The sequence below is a fragment of the Hypomesus nipponensis genome, chromosome 11, assembly GCF_054491055.1.
Source record: "Hypomesus nipponensis isolate SF chromosome 11, ASM5449105v1, whole genome shotgun sequence".
Lineage (NCBI taxonomy): Eukaryota > Metazoa > Chordata > Actinopteri > Osmeriformes > Osmeridae > Hypomesus > Hypomesus nipponensis.
The window spans coordinates 18,336,572-18,355,452 of record NC_140371.1 but is presented as its reverse complement, the minus strand read 5'-3'; the positions used below and the strand labels follow the sequence as shown (position 1 = coordinate 18,355,452).

The 18,881-nt window shown below is 50.3% G+C and overlaps 1 protein-coding gene across 6 annotated transcripts in view; it reads right to left on the bottom strand.

Moving 5' to 3' along the window:
• LOC146268529 (spectrin beta chain, non-erythrocytic 1) overlaps nt 1-18,881 on the bottom strand; it is a 63,496-nt gene that overhangs the window by 15,477 nt on the left and 29,138 nt on the right. For all 6 annotated transcript variants that reach the window (XM_084708847.1, XM_084708848.1, XM_084708849.1 and 3 more), the window contains 14 exons: nt 10,420-10,571; nt 8,167-8,340; nt 7,236-7,327; nt 6,133-6,213; nt 5,644-5,759; nt 5,052-5,164; nt 4,618-4,805; nt 4,336-4,453; nt 3,562-3,720; nt 2,768-3,070; nt 2,379-2,532; nt 1,749-2,157; nt 1,339-1,588; nt 887-1,098 (listed from right to left, as the gene is read on the bottom strand). In XM_084708847.1, coding sequence (XP_084564973.1) covers nt 887-1,098; nt 1,339-1,588; nt 1,749-2,157; nt 2,379-2,532; nt 2,768-3,070; nt 3,562-3,720; nt 4,336-4,453; nt 4,618-4,805; nt 5,052-5,164; nt 5,644-5,759; nt 6,133-6,213; nt 7,236-7,327; nt 8,167-8,340; nt 10,420-10,571 — 2,521 coding nt within the window. The remainder of the gene's footprint in view (nt 1-886; nt 1,099-1,338; nt 1,589-1,748; nt 2,158-2,378; nt 2,533-2,767; nt 3,071-3,561; nt 3,721-4,335; nt 4,454-4,617; nt 4,806-5,051; nt 5,165-5,643; nt 5,760-6,132; nt 6,214-7,235; nt 7,328-8,166; nt 8,341-10,419; nt 10,572-18,881) is intronic.

Sequence of the window (18,881 nt, the reverse complement as noted above, 5' to 3'; positions counted from 1 at the left end):
GGAGGAGGGGAAGGGAAGGGAGAGGAGAGCAGAAGGGAACAGCGGAGAGGGGGAGGGAAGAAGAGGTGGAGATGGGAGGAATGTTTAATGTTTTAATGTTTGTTTTTAGTTGAGCTGTAGACATATTTCAACTGCCAACACATACACACACAATGAAACAGTGACGTAGTAGTGGCTATAAAAACAAAGTGCAGTTCAAAAAAATACTGGCAGTTCAAGTGATTTCAACGTCGAGGCGTTGATGATGGAGATTGTGTTTGTTAAATGAAAACATGTGTTCTCTCCCTCCCTTACACTTAAATAAAACTAAAACAGACATTTTCTTAAGATACGTTGATGTGAGGTGGATTGTGGCATAGAATAGCAAGAAAAAACTAAATAGTATGGTAGTTACAAGATGAGCATTGGCTCTAACAGGTAGTGTGGAAGCAGTTCAATCTAACGTTTTGTGAGTAAACAGTGTGGAGAACAGTGCTTGTCTAAAACTAGACAACCCTCTCTGTAGTAAACATCCCTCCAACCGCTGTCTAAACCACTTAGCCTGTTTATTCTCTTCGAGAGAGGAGCCTATTGGATAATTACTGCCTTTTCAACATTGCGGTTTGCTCTCCACAGTTATAGGAGTCTGGTTCCCACTATTTGCTGTCCCAATCCATCTTATTGTGGCCCAAACTTGTCTATTTCTCACAGCACTGCTACTGAGCTGTAGCTGAATTGGCAACCTACGGATATCCGTCCGTCTGTCACAGACGCTGGAACCAACTTGGCAACCGTATGAGTAAAAAAAACTAAAAAAACTGCTCAACACTGTGCCATTTGCAGTGTCAGAGTGGCTCACCAGCTGTGTGGGTTGACTTGTGTGTGTGTGTGTTTGTGTGTGTCTCACCTGTGCTGTACGACCTCCAGGTCCTCTAACTTCTCAGGTATCTCCATGCTGTTGAGCCACTGCTCCTTCTCGTCGATCCACACCTCGCAGGCGTCGGCCTCGCTGAACATCTTGTAGAGCGCCAGAGCGTCCTGCAGCGCCTGCTTCCTCAGACGGGTCAGCTCGGCCACCTCCTTGTAGCGCTCCTCGATGCCCGACAGGCGGGCCTGCACCTGCACGCCACGCGGAGAGAGCGGAGAGAGAGATATGTTGGGGACATGATGTCCATTTGTGTGTATTGTCCCTTGTTACAGTAAGTACAGGGACATTCCCCCCCGAGGCAACCCTCTGATTACTAGCCCAATTCCCTAACTGCTCAGCCACCTGACTCCCGACGCCATGTGTATATATATATATATACACACACACACATTTGTCTGTTCAGTCATTGCTCCATCCATCCGTCCACCCACCTCCTCAGAGTTGGCCTGCTCTTCGGGCAGCGTGCGGGCCTGTTCGTGCAGAGCGTCGATGACGGGCCGGTAGCTGGCGATCTCCTCAGCCACGTCCTTGTGCTTTTTGACCAGGGCCTGCGTGGAGAACTCGTCGTGGCCCACGTCGGCGCTCGACACAATGCGGAGCACGTCCAGCATCCAGGCGTCGATGTCGTCGGCGTCGGTCAGGAACTGGTGATGGTTGCAGGCCTCCTGCAGGCGGGTCTTCCTGTGGACGTAGACATGGTGCCGGGCAGGCCATTCAGCTGCAACGCTTTTATCCGAGCCCGGTTGATCTTTTGACCCACAACCGGAGCATTACTACGTCGCACCACCAACGTCAGCGAGCCTATTCGAAAACTTCGGCCCTCGCAAAAGGGTTTCCTCACCTGACTGCCGACAAGCGTTCCAGCCCCGCCCACTGCTCCTGGATGTCCGCGATGCGCTCTTTGATCTTATCGGAGCCAAAGTGGTTGTCCGCCACAAGATCCTCCCCCTGGCGCACGGTCTGCTGCAGGTGTCCGGCTCGGCCGATCGTCTCGTCCTCGAAGGCTTTGTGCTGGCTCAGCAGACGCAGGGCTGCCGTCAGGTCCTTGCCACAGTCCTCGGAGGACAGGATCTGCTCCTTCTCCCGGATCCAGCCTTCCTCCTCCGCCATCTCCCAGAAGAACTTCCACAGGCGGCGGGATTCCTCCAGGCGGGCGCGGCGCTCGGCGGCCAGCTGGCTCAGCTCCTGGTAGCAGAACTCCATGTGGGCCACGCGGTCACGGATCACCTGGGGGTCGCACGGCTTGTAGCCTGGAGAGAGGGCGAGTCGGGGAGAGAGAGGGCGAGCCGGGGAGAGAGAGGGCGAGTCGGGGAGAGAGAGGGCGAGTCGGGGAGAGAGAGGGCGAGTCGGGGAGAGAGAGGGCGAGTCGGGGAGAGAGAGGGCGAGCATCTGTCAGCATCTGTGGTTGAGTATGAGAGTTTGTCTCTGAACTTGTGATGTTTAAGCGCAGGTTTTCGTGCGTCTGACTCACCCTCTGCGTCGACGGCGAACCTCTGAGCGTTGTTGTTGACGGCCTTGACGCGGTCGGCCTGGATGGCGATGTCGGCCTCCACCAGGGCGTGCTTCTGGAGCAGGTCCTCCACACCCAGCAGGTGCTTCCCATAGTCCTGGGACAGCAGCAGCATCTGCAGGGAGGAGGGGTCAAAGGTCAGGGTCACAACGGTCAGAGGGCTGCACTGAAGGAGGCGACCTGGCCAGTGTCTCCAACACCAGCCTCACCACCTCCCGACCCCTCTCTCACATCCCTCCACCCAGCAGCCGACGTCTCATTATACATGGGTGTTACGTCCCCCCTCTCTCCCCCCCACATTTGAAAACAAACGGACGCCCCTGGCCTCCACCTCCCCCCGCCCCACCCACCTTCATCTCGTCCATCCAGTCCATGATGTAGAGCATCTCCTGGAACACCCTCTGCAGCCCCAGGTTCATCTCCAGCCGCAGCCGCCGGGCCTTCAGCAGCTCCAGCAGGTACTCCCACAGGCGGTTCACGTTGTCCTTCCTCGCCGTGATGCGCTTGATGTCGTGGTAGTTCTCCGCCTCCAGCTCCCTGGCCACGGACACCACGGCCCGCACGCGCTCCTCGTAGGCCGCGATGTCCGTCTCAATGGCCTCGTGCTTCTTGGTGGCGGCCTCCACCGCCTGCAGGTCGAACCCAAAGTTGTCCTGGAGACAGAGAGAGGGAGGAGAGAGAGGGAGGAGAGAGAGGAGAGAGAGGGAGGGAGGAGAGAGAGGCAGGAGAGGGAGGGAGGAGAGAGAGAGAGAGAGAGGGAGGGAGGGAGGGAGGGAGGGAGGGAGGGAGGGAGGGAGGGAGGGAGGGAGGGAGGGAGGGAGGGAGGGAGGGAGGGAGGGAGGGAGGGAGGGAGGGAGGGAGGGAGGGAGGGAGGGAGGGAGGGAGGGAGGGAGGGAGGGAGGGAGGGAGGGAGGGAGGAGAGGGAGGGAGGGGAGGAGGGAGAGGAGGGAGAGGAGGGCATAGAGGAGGAGAGTTAGGGGCATACACTGACATGTTTGATTCATAGTTAAACTATTTTCACGAGTCAACAAGAGAAAGCCCACAGGCTATTGACAGAGCAGAGTGCTATATGTATGTGTGTGTGTATGCATGCGGGTGTGTGTGTAGGGGGGGGTGTGTGTGTGTGTGTCCATGGTTGCGTTACCTGAGAGACGAGCCGCTGGTTTTCACTCAGCCAGGTTTCTCTCATGGCAGCCTTGCGGTCGAAGCGGCGCGCCAGCTGCTCCAGCTTCTCCTGGCGAATCAGCTCCGTCCTCAGAGCCAGCTCGCGCTCATGCTCCGCCTTCTCCAGGCGCTCCCACGCCTGGCACACACACACACACGTCACTCGCTGTTTATTGTTCACACTCACCGTTAATGTTTCAACACGACAGTTCAAACGATAATGTGTTTACACAGAGGACAGTGTCAAAATAAGAGTCCTTGTTGATGTTCAATCTATGTTTAGCCTTAGTCTAAACACGCCGTCAATCAACGAGGCCCGTCTGTAAAAAGACTTGCCAATCGGTTATTAAATTGACCTTGGGTAAACTAAGCCTGTGGCTTTCCATTCACTTTTCCCCGTCTGCTCCATCAACCAGACGATCCCTCTTTAAACTGCCTGTCTGTCACCTTAATCCCACCTAATCTAATGGAGACAATGACATAATGGGTTTCTAAGTAGCGTTTGCTGTTGGTTTAGCATAAGGCTTTGAAATAAGCCTGATTGTGAATGCAACAGAATACTCAGACCGTTCCTGAGTGGACTTAGTCTGCCTCTAGAGGGAGCACTTCCTGGTCTGAACAGACCAAGCTTGTCGTTCCGCTTCAGACAGGGGAACGACAACGCCTGCAGTGACCGGGCTGCACTTGAGATGCGACGCACTATGATGACATCAGAGAGGGTGGGGGGGGAGGAGGGGGTGGATCCAGGGCTCACCTTGTTGATGTCAGAGATGAGCTTGCCTTCGCGGGGCATGAAGACCTTCTGATTGTTGGCTCTCATCTTGCTCTGGATGGTGAAGAGCAGCACCTCCAGGTTCCCCTTCTCTGTGAACCTGGGGCGCACAGAGGGCAGGAAGGACAACAGCGTTGGTTTGACGGATACACCCGAGTCTTCGGGTGGATACTTAACACGAAAAAGACACAGCTCACTGCTGGTATATCCCCCTCAGCTATTCCCGTAAGTCAGACGACAAACTGCAGTTGTGGCGAGACTCACTTGGGAGGCTTCTCCACCGTGCGGTAGGTGTTGAAAGCCTGCAGCTGCTGCTGCACCCCCACCAGGGCGTTGGCAAACTTGCGGTTGTTGAGGATGATGATGGTCTGCTCGATCCACTCCAGCAGGTCGGAGGCCAGAGACTCGTACTTCTCAATCATCTTCTCTGTCTCGATGGCGTTGTCAAGGACCTGACGACCAAGGAGAAAAAGCATGACACACCAAATCACTGCCACCCTGAAGTGGTTGATGTATTTCTTATATATTTAGGGATTTTTGTTAAGGAAGGTATGGCCAACAGGAAAGGTCTGGGGTGTCTAAACTCCTGTTCTGTATTACAATACTGTGTGTCATACAGGGACTGTGTATTTGCCTAGGCCAGGTCAACGCCTCGTCCTGCTGTGAACCAGGTGTTCCCCTGACCCCTGACCCCTCACCTTCCCGATGCGTTTGCCCTCCACTTTCAGGGCCTTCATCTTGGAGAAGTAGTGGTAGTAGGTCACAACGTAGGTGATGATGGACTTCTCATCTGGGTGGTCCACACTGATGTCTGTGGGGTGTGCGCACACACACACACACACACACACACACACACCTCTATGAGAAACAAACAAGCATCACTCAGCTGTCTCGGGCCTGGCTTTCTGAACAAAAATGGGATTCACGAGGGAAGTGTGTGTACGTGAGAGAAAGACAGAGAGAGTACAGTAAAGAAAGAGAACATGAACATCAGACAGAAAGAGAAAGGAAAGCACCGTGCCTTTTTTTCCTGTCAAAACAACGGCAGAGAGCTTGTTCTCACGCCTGGGTGTCTTTGTTCCCCGGCGGCAGAGAGAGAGCTTCCTGCTGGGCCTCAGAAGCACTGCCTTTTCCAGCAGGTTCTACAGCGCTGCTGATTTATCAGACCAGACAGCACTGGGGCTGGAGTGTGGGGTCTGTTACATGTTCTTATACACCCTGAACAACCCAGGGCTGCTGTTGGAAGGTAAGCCTTTAGTGGAGAACTGTGTGTGTGTGTGACAGACTAACCCTCTGGGTCCAGTAGTTTAGTAATGCCCAGGTGCTGCTCAGCGAGGTTGAAGGCATTCTGGAGGTTGTGGTGGGCGTTAGATTTCTTCAGCTTGTCAAAGTCAATCAGGTCCGGTCTAGAGATTTGCACACACAGACAAAAGTTTTATATTCAATCCTCTAGTAACTCATGGTCTCAACAATTAGGCCAGACATTTGAGTTGTGTATGTATGTTTACGTTTGTAGATGAAGGTTATGTTGTGTAGATCTAGTATGATGTAGACAGTAACTGTGTTTGTGGATGATGGTTGTGTTGTGTAGATCTAGTATGATGTAGACTGTACCTGTGTTTGTGGATGATGGTTGTGTTGTGTAGATCTAGTATGATGTAGACTGTACCTGTGTTTGTGGATGATGGTTGTGTTGTGTAGATCTAGTATGATGTAGACTGTACCTGTGTTTGTGGATGATGGTTGTGTTGTGTAGATCTAGTATGATGTAGACTGTACCTGTGTTTGTGGATGAGGGCGTTAAAGGCCATGCCGTCCCTCCAGCTGGTAGTGAAGTTGTGAATGTTCACGTTGGGGTACCTGGAGAAGGAAGGAGACCAGAGTGGTCGTTACATCCACGGCTTATGACTCCAAAGTCCATCTTCTTCAAGTCAATCAAACCTCTCCATATCTCTTTCTAAGATACGTTTAATTGCACAGATTTGATCCCATTTCCCAACAGTCTCACAACAGGTTTTTGGGGGACTGAATGAATGAGCCCAGGTCAGTCTGCAGGGCCCAGGGCAGTCTGCAGGGCCCAGGGCAGTCTGCAGGGCCCAGGGCAGTCTGCAGGGCCCAGGGCAGTCTGCAGGGCCCAGGGCAGTCTGCAAAGGGCCCAGGGCAGTCTGCAGGGCCCAGGGCAGTCTGCAGGGCCCAGGGCAGTCTGCAGGGCCCAGGGCAGTCTGCAGGGCCCAGGGCAGTCTGCAGGGCCCAGGGCTGGGCTACACTATGGGAGCAACACTGCTGCTCTGTGATGCTCTTATGATCTCACATCAAGGCCTGAGACTCAGTGAGACCTTGTGTTCTGCCTCTCTCTGCTAATCTCCCCACCCCACTCCACCCCACCCCCGCACACACACAAACAAACTCTCTCTCACCTCCCCCCCCCTCCCTCCCTCCCTGCACGCACACACACATACACACACGCACGCACAGTTCCTGCCCTCTGGCCTTCAGCTGAATACCCTGAATCACATGAGTGACCTGAGTCTTAGAAAGGACATCCAGGTTAAAGAGCCCCAGTTTAACGTCTGTTATCTCTGGTCAGACACACTGTTACAAATGTAGGAATGTTGACCATGTGACGATGACAGTATCGCTATGGCGACCTGATTGTGCCCTAGATGGGACATGTTTTGAAGGTTAATCTCTACCAATGTTTACAGTAAAAGCAAGTATTGCTCAAGCAAAGGAACTTTCCATTGCGTTTGGTTAAACTTTACCCGAGGTATGATACTTTTGCATTAAACACATGGTTATAAATAGATTTTTAGACTGACTAAATACATCATCTAATTGTTTGTGTGTGTGTGTTGTGTGTGTGTGTGTGTGTTATTCCGTACCCTGCAGACTTCATCTGGCACCAGAGGAGCAGCGCGTCTTTAGCAGACTTCTTCTCCTTGTTGTCCTCCGTCTCCACACTGATGTCCTGGATCTGAGACACACAGGAAGAACATGGTCACACACACACACGCTCCGTCTCTCTCTCTCTCTCTCTCTCTCTCTCTCTCTCTCTCTCTCTCTCTCTCTCTCTCTCTCTCTCTCTCTCTCTCTCTCTCTCTCTCTCTCTCTCTCTCTCTCTCTCTCTCTCTCTCTCTCTCTCTCTCTCTCTCTCTCTCTCTCTCTCTCTCTCTCTCTCTCTCTCTCTCTCTCTCTCTCTCTCTCTCTCTCTCTCTCTCTCTCTCTCTCTCTCTCTCTCTCTCTCTCTCTCTCTCTCTCTCTCTCTCTCTCTCTCTCTCTCTCTCTCTCTCTCTCTCTCTCTCTCCTCTCTCCCTCTCTCTCCCTCTCTCTCCCTCTCTCTCCCTCTCTCTCCCTCTCTCTCCCCCTCCCTCTCTCTCCCTCCCTCTCTCTCCCCCTCCCTCTCTCTCCCTCGCTCGCTCACAAACACACAAACTAGACGTTCACCTGCACTGCCAAATACGTGTAAACACCACAACCCACAATCCCGGACACTAAAATAAACACAACCCACAACCCTTAATACCTCACACACCCCCACCCACACACCCTGTATCTCATGTCATGCTTTCCCTTACATCCATTACCAACCCAAATTCACCCATATTCATCCGCAGATTTAAACTGCATGAAATAAATCCTTTAAAATCCACAGACATTTCGTTTGTTAATCCCCTTCTTCCCGCATACTGCCACTTCATGCTCTCAGCATGGACATCACCAGACACGTCATCCCTGTCATGTATTCCTCCACCCATCCCTCTGTCCACCATCAACATCTATCCATCTACTCATCCATCCAGGAGGTCAGCTGACCTGGAAGCGCAGGATGATGGTCCAGATGAGTCCGAGGGTGAGGCGGTGGTTGCCGTCGACAATGTCGTGAGAACCCATGTTCTCCAGGTGAACCCTCTGCTCCTTGAGGAACTGCAGGGCCTTGTCCACGTTCTCCAGGCAGTGGATACGCATGCGGCCTTTAGTTGGTTTGGGCTGCGTGGGGGAGAGTCAGAAAGACAAGGAGGAAGAGAGAGAGTAAAGAGGGGATGGGGGGGGGGGGGTGAGGAAGAACGAGAGGAAGAACAGGAGGGATGAGAGTGGAAAAGAGATCGAAAGAGATGAATTACAAACATCATCCAGTATATGTGTCAGGCTGAGCAGTAATCATGTTCATGCACAGCTGGTGTTCTGTGGTTTATTCCGACAGGAGTTCTAAACCCTGATGACTCATCTCTCCCTGCATCCTTCAGGCACGCAGATGGGCCCTCTCACTGTCATACTGGAATTAATGAACATGCTGAAGGAACATCCCTATTGCAAATATTGTATTACAATGTGTGTAAATGTGTCAGTAACCATATGGCCCAAACAGTCTAAGTGCTTGTGTATATTTGTGTGTGTGTGTGTGTGTGTATCACTCTCTAATCCCCGAGTGACCCTGAGTGGACATTGGCGCAGTGATATTTTGGCATCTCAACACTGCAGTTTGTCCAGACAACCAGAACCAGGGTCATTGCAGGTTCCCCCTGGGAGAAGGCCCACTTTTAGGGGTCATGACCCCAAAAATACAAGTTCAAGTACCAAGGGCATAGTCTTGTTAACACAGTTGGGGCAGCAGAGGCCCAGCGGTCCAACTCTTAACAACAGTTAAGAGACGGATGCTTCAATTTGGTGTTTGCCGCTCCGTGAAACAAACCCCACGCAAGACTGCATTTACAGATGTTAAGTAGATGGAGTGGAGGGTATCGTGTTCTGCGGGTGGACGACTGGCATGTCCCTGCTCGTGCCATGGCTCAGTGGGTTAGCGCAGTCTTGTGGCGCGCAGGAAGCACCGCAGGATCATACCCAATCTCAACACAATGATCGTTTCACAAAACGCCATCTGCTTTGTATTCAACTGGAAAACTATAAATGTGTCTTATTATTCTAGAAGCCTCCATTGTGTGGCTATGTTGGCCGGTTCTGCAGGCCCTTTCTTTCAAAAGATCTTTTTGATAAATCTGGACCCGCAACACTCCATCACAACCAGGAAAGCTTCAGAATTCATCCCTTCTCTGTTGTCGGGTTTCCCCCCCGCCTGGCTTCCTCCAGACAGCCTAGACAGAGTGTCAAATCTCAGAAAGAAAAGTCTCATATTTTTGATATTTTGTTTTGAAGGGAGCCACAGAGGGCTGCATTCACTAGGCTGAGTTGAAGCTTTGGTCATGTCTTTCTCACAGAGAACCACCCTGGAGCCCAGTCAACTCAGGGGCCAGGACTTGGCACGTACCACTGGAAGTCACAAGGCGGGGGGTGACCAGGGTGAAGGATGAAAGTGGTATGGTCAAGCAGTAATCTGCCATAATTGAGCTTTGATTTCTAAACTGTCTGAGCAAGTCCATCAGAAGGCTGTTACTCAGGAAATGTGAATGTGAGTGTGTGTGTGTGTGAGTGTGTGTGTTTGCATAACTGGAACAAAATCACAGGAGGAGGTGTTATGTGGTCTCTCTTGGCTTTAACCGTCTCACTGAAAGCCCCACGCCCACTAACGACAACGCAAACTCAATAAAACAGAATGACTTCTTATTATCACACATGAAAATGCCATTCGAAGGTTTGTCTGGCTTAACAGTGTTTACTGAGGGAGATAGGAATGACCGTGTTCACTGATCTGTGTGTGTGTGTGTGTGTGTGTGTGTGTGTGTGAGAGAGTGTGTGTTTACACATACAGTTGAGATACTGAACTGACACAGTCATAGATGAGACCAGCAGGAAGCAACTCATTCAAAACAACATCCACTCTTGGGAAAACACCTGGAAGGTAGATATGAGCTCTCTCCGGACCTCACATGAACCAGGAAGTTTCATCCATGAAATACATGTCTTTTACCTCATCTGTCTTTAGTCTCTTTGTTCCGAATCGCAGATCCCTGTCTCTATGTGACTGTGTGAGTCTCCATTCACCAGCCTCTCTCCAGAGAGCACCGATCCCTGTCTCTATGTGACTGTGTGAGTCTCCATTCACCAGCCTCTCTCCAGAGAGCACCGATCCCTGTCTCTATGTGACTGTGTACAGTGTGTGTCTCCACCCACCAGCCTCTCTCCAGAGAGCACTTCCAGGAGCTTGATGAGCATGCGTCCATCCCTCAGGTCCATGTACAGGTCCGTGATGCGGCAGGACACCCTGGACAGGTGAGAGTTCACCCACTTGACGAAGGTCTTCTTCTGCACCGCCTCACGCTCATCTGGAGAGAGAGAGAGCGCGAGACAGAGAGAGAGAGCGAGAGAGTGAGAGCGAGAGAGACAGAGAGAGAGAGCGAGAGAGAGAGAGCAAAAGAGAGGTAAGGGAGGAGAGAAATGGGGGAGGGCAGTTGTAAGGTAGGAGACAGAGGCAGGGGGAGAGTGGTAAGGGACAGAAAGAGAGATAGACACCGTTAAGCACTTCTACACAATCTACCATCTGTGGTAACTAGGCAGTCCACATTCTCCAGCTGTACACTCAGTGGAGTAGAACGAGGCCTCTCAGGGCTCTCGCTTCCAATGACATGTTTGCTCACCCTTCCCCTTTCTGAGCAGGCCTCCCTCCCTCCCTCCCTCCCTCCCTCCCTCCCTCCCTCCTTCCCTCCCTCCCTCCCTCCCTCCCTCCCTCCCTCCCTCCCTCCCTCCCTCCCTCCCTCCCTCCCTCCCTCCCTCCCTCCCTCCCTCCCACCCACCCTCCCTCCCTCCCTCCCTCCCTCCCTCCCTCCCAGGGTGTTTATTCCTAGAAACCGGTTGTTTCTCCCAGTCTGGTGAAAACATAAATGGACCCTTGTCATTGTTCTGGGATGAGACTGTATGGGAGCAGCTTCCTCTGTCCAGGAGTGAAGCCGAGAGTCTGGATGTGTAATCTCCCAGAGGATCGCAGTGGGAGAATGCAAGCTGAGGGATAAATATCAACACCTACCGTGGGCTATCTAGGTCAAGTCTGAGCAGTGCTGTCTCCAGGGCTTTGACGTGAGATGGATGGAGACTTTCATTGTCTTCAGTTCACATAGGTCGAATGACCAGTCATGTTCTCGCTGGCGTAAAGTGCCGTTCTCAGGCGGTGAATAATATGGCAGCCTGCGTAATAAGTACCTTGCCTGAGATATGCGACACTTGCATGTGTCCTACATGGATGTGTCCAATATCTGCCGGTCAGGCCTGAGGTCTGAGTTTGTTTCCCCTCACAAGAGACAGTCGCCGTTCACACAGTCATAAGGTATTCATGTAATATTCCCATGCTATATAGGTCTTCAGAATCCTAGGCCTTTCACCCTGTTGTAGAAGCCAGAAACATCACTCACTGACAGTGCATGAAAAGCCAGGATGACTTGCAATACAAACAACAGAATACACACACACACACACACACACGCGTCCACAAACATCAACATGCTGAGCTAATGTGACCGCGTCTACACACACACAGTTACACCTGCGTGCACACTCGCACACTTTGTGTGATAAACGCTCACAAGGTAATCCTCATATAAACCCCACAGCTTGTTGCCATGGAGATCTGGTTTCACATCCTTCCCCCTACGAGGGTCTGACAGTAAGCTGCAGTGGCACAGAAGCACATGTCCCTGCCCGCCTGTCAGCGTGCCTCCCCCAGCCTCCCCTAGCCCAGGCCGGCCCTGCTCAGCCCAGGGCAGCCCCGCCCAGCCCGGGCCAGCCGTCAGCTCAGTGGAGGTTGAGACTCGGTCACAGCGTGACCAGACTGGTTAATAAACCTTCGGCAGGGTGATATCATGGAGGTTAGTTCCAGTTAAAAAACAACCCCTGCTGAATAGTCATCTTTATAGAACAGCACCCGGCAGTGTTGTTCAGGCTAATAATTTAGAGTCAGAAATAGTGCCTGGGATCATCATTGACATTGACACACACACACACACACACACACACACACAGCTGAGTGCCATACTGCGGGGGCCAGAACAGACAAGACAATGGCTGTAGTGTTCCCTGCCCTTCTCTGCCAAGCCAGACAGCATCTGACTGCTGCACTGCAGGCCTTATCACTAGGCTAACGCTAATTCGCAGGCAAGATTATCCAAGCCTGTTCCCTGCTCCCAAACAAATCATACACGAAGGCTAATGCTAATCTCCTTTTTATGGACGCTAGCACTCTAAGCTAATACTATTGCCTGGTTATTGCAAAGTTATAAAATTAAATCCTGAAATAGAGATACCGTATATTTATGGACAGCCTATGTAAAATACATTCTTATTGCCAAGAATGAGTCATTAACCTGTCAATTTTCATTGATGACCCCGTATTTAAGTTCATGTACCTGCAGCCTTGAGATGAGAGGCCGTATTAATGGATGGCTGAGTGCAGAAGGCGCCGTCAGTCTCAAATAAATACCGGGTCTTGATAAAATTGTGCTGGGGGGGAGGAGGGGAGGATGTGGCTGGGGAGGGACGTGTCCTGTGAGCGTGTAAACAGGGTTTCCTGCAGGGGCGAGCATCTGGTCCTCACAGCAGAGTACAGGAAGGGGAAGCCCTCACATCAACACAGGCCCACGTGACGGAGACACGCAGAGGCATGGATGCAGATTCTTACTGTCACACGTGCTCTACACACACACACACACACACACACACACACACACACACACACACACACACACACACACACACACACACACACACACACACACACACTATCTTCACTCACAGCTTTGATATGTAGAAAGCAAACTAGGAACACTCATCAACCACACCGCCCTGACCACTGAACCAATGACATGAACCCCCTCACCACAGCTATCGCACATTTAACCACCTCCAGTACCAAGACCTCAGGTGATAAACGCAGGGCAACTTCAGAGTACATGTACAGTCAGAAAAACTGGATCACCTTTACTGTAACCTGGCTTATCTTAAACAAGTATAAGACACTTAACAAAAGAGCGTTGAGTAAAATAACACTTCATGAAGACACTCCCAACAGTCCCACCGGGACTGGGGCAACCCTGGGAGTGAGTGACTGTCAACCACGTGTCGCACGCACGCATAAACTCACGGGACGTATTGAGAATGTAAAGGAGGTGCGTTAGATTTCACAGCCCTGGCAGGCCTCAGGTGACAAATTAGCATTTTTCTGTAAAAACGCCTCTAGAATGTCCTCAGGAGTAATTACCTAGACCAGGACAGAAGGACACTCGCACAGACAAGGGCTCCCAAACACGTGACTACGAAAGACATCTGTCTCCGCTTTATGACACCTTCTCCACTGGGAGGTTAGCCACAGTGCACGAGTCAGGGGGTTCTTTCCGATTTGGCTAGAAGAACCAGCCGGTGCTGTGGGCCAATAGGGGAGATTTCATCAGTGACATTTAGCAGGCCCCTTAGGTCAGATGAGGACACTTCCTGCTTCGAGAGCTTCAGCCAATCAAAACCACGACAAGCAGAGGTCGACTGGCGGGCGGGCGGGAGGGAGGTCTTATTAAGGAGAGGACTGTGGAAATTGAGTGGAGTATTAGTAGTGAGTATTCTAAGATTATACAATTGACAGAGAATACTGAGAAACAATAACAGAGATTGTCTTCATGTTTCAGGATGAACCTTCTTGGTCATTTACTACCTTTTCAGGCTTTTCTAGGTAGTTAAAAAAACATGTATGCAATAAGAAAATGGTGTGTCCATCTCCAAGGTTTGCATATCCTTGAGAAGGGTTGTAGCTCCAGAGCAGCAATTCCCAACTTTTTCCACTTTGCATCACCACTTGCATAGCTCAAATATTTTTGCAACCTCCCCAACACAACAGTTCACTTAATTTGCACTGATCACACGTTTAACAGCACCACAGGAGTCAAACAGTTCACTTTCACTGCAATTTTGTTGAGAGATCAAAGAAGCCACAGTAAGCATACATTGTCAAGAGAGGTAACCTGCGTTACTACAACCATGCCCATAGTTCCATATAACATAACGTTAAATATGGCTATTTGCACACAACAGTGATAATCCTCGTATAAAACAATATTTTGTGTGTGAGAACTTGCGTAACTGCTAGCTACCAAAAGTTGTTGACCTGGGAAATGCAATATGCAGAAGTAATGCGTGCATATGGGGGTATGCGGAATGTCAGTTGGGCTACAGTCAACATGCCAAGCTTAACTATTGACGTTTCGGTCATGACAAATTAAAGGCAAAATGTTAGTTTTTTTTTTTTTTTTTTTATCTATTAATTTTTCATATTTGACATTTTATATTTGAGTTTTAGTCATTGGTTTGGCGGCCCACCTGCATTACCCTTGCGGACCACTAGTGTTCCCACATAATAGCTGCTCCAGAGGGCAAAAGAAACATCACAAACCAAACGCCTTCTGGATTAAGATAACACAATAGGCTAATCAGGTCAAACCACCCCAAAATATATAACTAGGCTAATCACCCACCGTGCTTGAAACCTGGAAATTATCCGACCAGATGGAGACAGAACAGGAGAGGCTGTAGCCCTGGGCTGATTGGTTAAAAGCCTCTCGTTCAGCCAGCCAGGTTAGAAGCCAAGGTCTCAATATCAGAGGCATCTTCAATTACTCTCTCTGGCTTATCAATAATGCTGAGCCAACAGCAGGGCTATTTACAGAGTGGGTGTAAGAGCCTGTTCTGTGATCTAGAGATGGAGTAGAGAGGTGTGTGTGTGTGTGCGTGTGCGTGTGTATAAGAGACAGGGGGAGAACGGTTTCAGTTAAAGCAAGGACAGACAGAGAAGCAGATCAATGGGGTCCTCACCAGGTCGATACTTACCCACCCAGACAGACGGGCACATCTATGGACGACCTTGACCTCAACCCTGGGAACAAAGGGGGCCTCTGGCCAGACTGACATGGGCTTGGCCATACACTAGCCCCTCCCATCCTTTAATCTAGGTCTCTCTTGGGAAGAATCCAGGACACAGATTTAGCAAACAAATACTCCCAAACAATAGGCCATTACATTTCACTGTCACAAGTCCTGTCCAGGGCTACTTATAACTTTCAACCCGGAATCCATATTGTAGATAATATGTTCTTTAAACACGTACACAAACTATGCAACGCTTTTGCTACAGATTTAGATTTGGTCAGTACAATAAACCAACCTATTTTCATAAATAGGTTGGCAAATATAATTTTCAGTAGTTGTATATTAGTTGGCACAGGCACATATAGTGACTGAAAAGGAAATGTGTTGGCAGACAGCAAATGATTAATAGTTGCTTCATTGCACAAGACCTGAAAAACTTGAGAGTAGGGAATGTACAGTCCTGACAATGTGATACTGTAACTTTATCCCGCTCTCTGTCTGTCTATGTTTTTCTTTCTGTCTCTCTGTATCTCCCTGTGTGTCTCCCCGTCTGTCTCTCTTTCCCTCTGTCTGCATCAACCTCTGTCGGTCTGCCACACACTCACTCACTCTCCCTCCCTCCCTCACACCAAAAGAAAGATATTGCAAACTCGGCTATGGTAGGATAAAGGAATTCATAACAAAGTTCAGGGGGAAACCATTATAGGAAGTCTGTATGACACACAGCTCTGTCGATATGACCACTCTCTGTGCGTGTGCTCCTGACAACATTCTGTGCAGCGAGTGACTGCAGGGGGAAGGGGGGGGCGTCACCATGGAGACCAAGTTACCTGGACTCCACGCGCACATACACACTGTCATTTCATGTTTGATTTACAGACCAAAGAGCTGCCAAACACAACAGCACTGTTCTCCAACACCGTGCAGCAATGCCAGATGGTCCCGCTTCATGCCTTAGACTGGATAGAGTGACGCAAGAAGCTGTGCAATAACGTTGTATCCTCATATTGGAACGACTGTTAAACGACTGGAGGCAGGGGGAGGGAGGACACATTTGGAGACCTGTGACAGCTTCCTGAATGGAGACAGGAATGAAGGGAGCCTGAGGAGAAAAAGCACGTCGGCAGCATAGTTCATCTTGAAAGAAGGGGATGTGACGCACAGGAGGAAGAAATGAGGAAGAAAGAGAGACTAAAGATGTGGCGCTGAGGGGATGGAGAGAGGGTGGGAGAGATGGCACCCATGGTGCTTCCCCATGGTCATGATGGCCATCATCATCTTTGTCATCCACCAGAGCAGGCTAACAGGCTGATGTGAGCACCGCAGCACCTTGGCTCTACATACCCCAAAACCTCGTTAGCAAACCGCAGTTTAATTATAACTCAACCTGGCCTGCATAGCAAACTGGGACACTCTCCTTGAGATCATTCATTTATCACACAAACACACACACGAACAATGACAGGACGCCAGAATAAACATAGCACTATGCTGACACATTGAGATGGGGTGTGGATCTGGCCGGGGAGGCCTGTGGCTGATGTCACTCTGGCTGAGCAAAAGGCCACGCCCAGGGTGTGGGGTCGAGGGGAGGCAGGAGGCTGGAGAGGACCGGTCAACTGTCACCAAATGGCTGCTCTGACTAAGAGGGCAAATGTCTAAAGGATTTGAGCTGCATGATGAAGGTGGAACAATGACATGCTCGTCTCAAGTCACGTGTGTCACAAACACACACACACACACACACACACAAACACCTCTCACAGAAAAAAAAACCTTGTTTGTTATGTGCCTGCAGAGAACACAGATGTGCTTGGCTGCCTCTCAGCCCAGAGAACAACCACACACCCTGGAGAGTCAGCCTACCTCCTAAATTGTTCTGCTTTCTCACACACACACACAATACTCTTGTAATGTACGCGACAGCATTACACAAATGCATCTTTAATTTTCCCATCTACAACCTTGTTAATGGAGATCACCCAACACCAGCCAGGCCACCAAGCTGAAGGACTGGGCGGAAAATGGCTGCCACTTCACAGTAACAATGTCATGGGGGGTATTTCTGCACCCCCCCCCCCACACCCACACACACACACACACTTCATTGTGTGGAGCGAGGCAACCCAACAAGGCTCTAAATTATCCAACAACAGCGTGAAAACACCCACCAAATCAACCGTGACAGAGCCAAGCTCAGGAAGGGAGGTTATTTGCCTCGAAGGTTATCGTCTTGGCTGCTGGATCCACACATCTCCCTCACTGTTCTTATTACTGCTGAGGCACACATAGTTACAGCCGTCTAACTTCGATTCAAGCTGCTTTATTACTCCATCCAAACCCAGCTGGACGACAGAGAACATCCAAGAGAGTGCGTGGCATGTGTTTGATGTCGTCTCTTCAAAACGCCATGTATCGTTTAATCATCTCTGCGGTTCGCTCATGACCATGGTTCTGTTAGGGGCCAGGTACAGTAGAGGACGATAGGAGTGTGTGGCCAATAGCACTTGTGTGATTAAGGGTTTGGGGTTAGACGGTCTCTTTAGGGTGTTGGGTTACTCTCGCCCAGAGACAACTAGCTACTGTAGGAAGTATTGTTGTTGTAAAACAGGTTGTTTTACACTGAGAAAAACTGAACATGTTTTACACTGAGAAACCGTGATCCTACTAATGGGGAATGCAGTGCAATTCTCAATCCGACGATAAATATCACAAGCAATGAATTACCTTTGAGAGCTTCCTCCACCTCGTTTAAGCTCTGAACAAGAACGCAAATATTTGAACAGCCACACAACCATTTAAATATGTACCGTTCCCCATCTCTGTGTTTTAAGAGGTTCTGAATCACACGGATCATTCGGAACCGGGGCTGTGTTCCGGAAATACCCGGAATGTGACTGATACAGTTTAATAACAAATTTAATGTTTCAGATCCAGGCTGAAAGCCTGGAGGAGTCTCAGAGTCATATGGAAGGAGGAAGGCGGGGGGGGGGGGGGGGAGTAAAGTGTAAGGGAACGGGCTAAACCACAGTAGTCATATGGGATTGGGAGGGGGGCGAGAGGGGGAGGAGAAGAATGGACAGCAAGACATGGTTAGGAGAGTAAGGAGAAAGAGAGAGAGAGGGGGAAACAGACATGGGGGTGGGGGGCAGATATGAGGTCTCAAAGCACAGAGGAGGTGAGTGTGGGGAGGGTGAGGAGCAAGACAGAAAGGGGGAGCAAAGCCACATGCTAATCATTCCCTGTGTTGCTTTAGGGATGAGGAAGAATTTGTAAAACAAACACATTGACTGTAGCTGTGGACAAGAGACTTTAGTCTTTAGAGAGAAGTTCCTGAGGAAAGGTCTAGAACTCCCTCGGACCTGAGAGACTTTTTAGAATTAACTAGACTAACAAAGTGAGCCTGTTTTTACTCTAACAACAACTAAACTACGACACAAACACTTTTCAGAGTTTCTTGTTGTGGTGTGACTGACTCTGGTGTGAGTTCTGGTTCCTTCTGTCGATTTCACACCCAAAAAATTGTACAGTACCAACAAAGCCAACCTTTTAGACTTGAGGGAAAACATGCTATACTGCCTTCCTTAGGGGGAAAAAAACTAACAACTGGATGCACTGCTAACATTTGATATCCATCTGATCTCCTGTCAGCGCTCCCCCATAGAGGCCAAGTCAGGGGTCTGGGTGCAGTAGGTGCTGATGTTGAGGCCTGGAGAACCCACAGCCCTGCGGGGAGA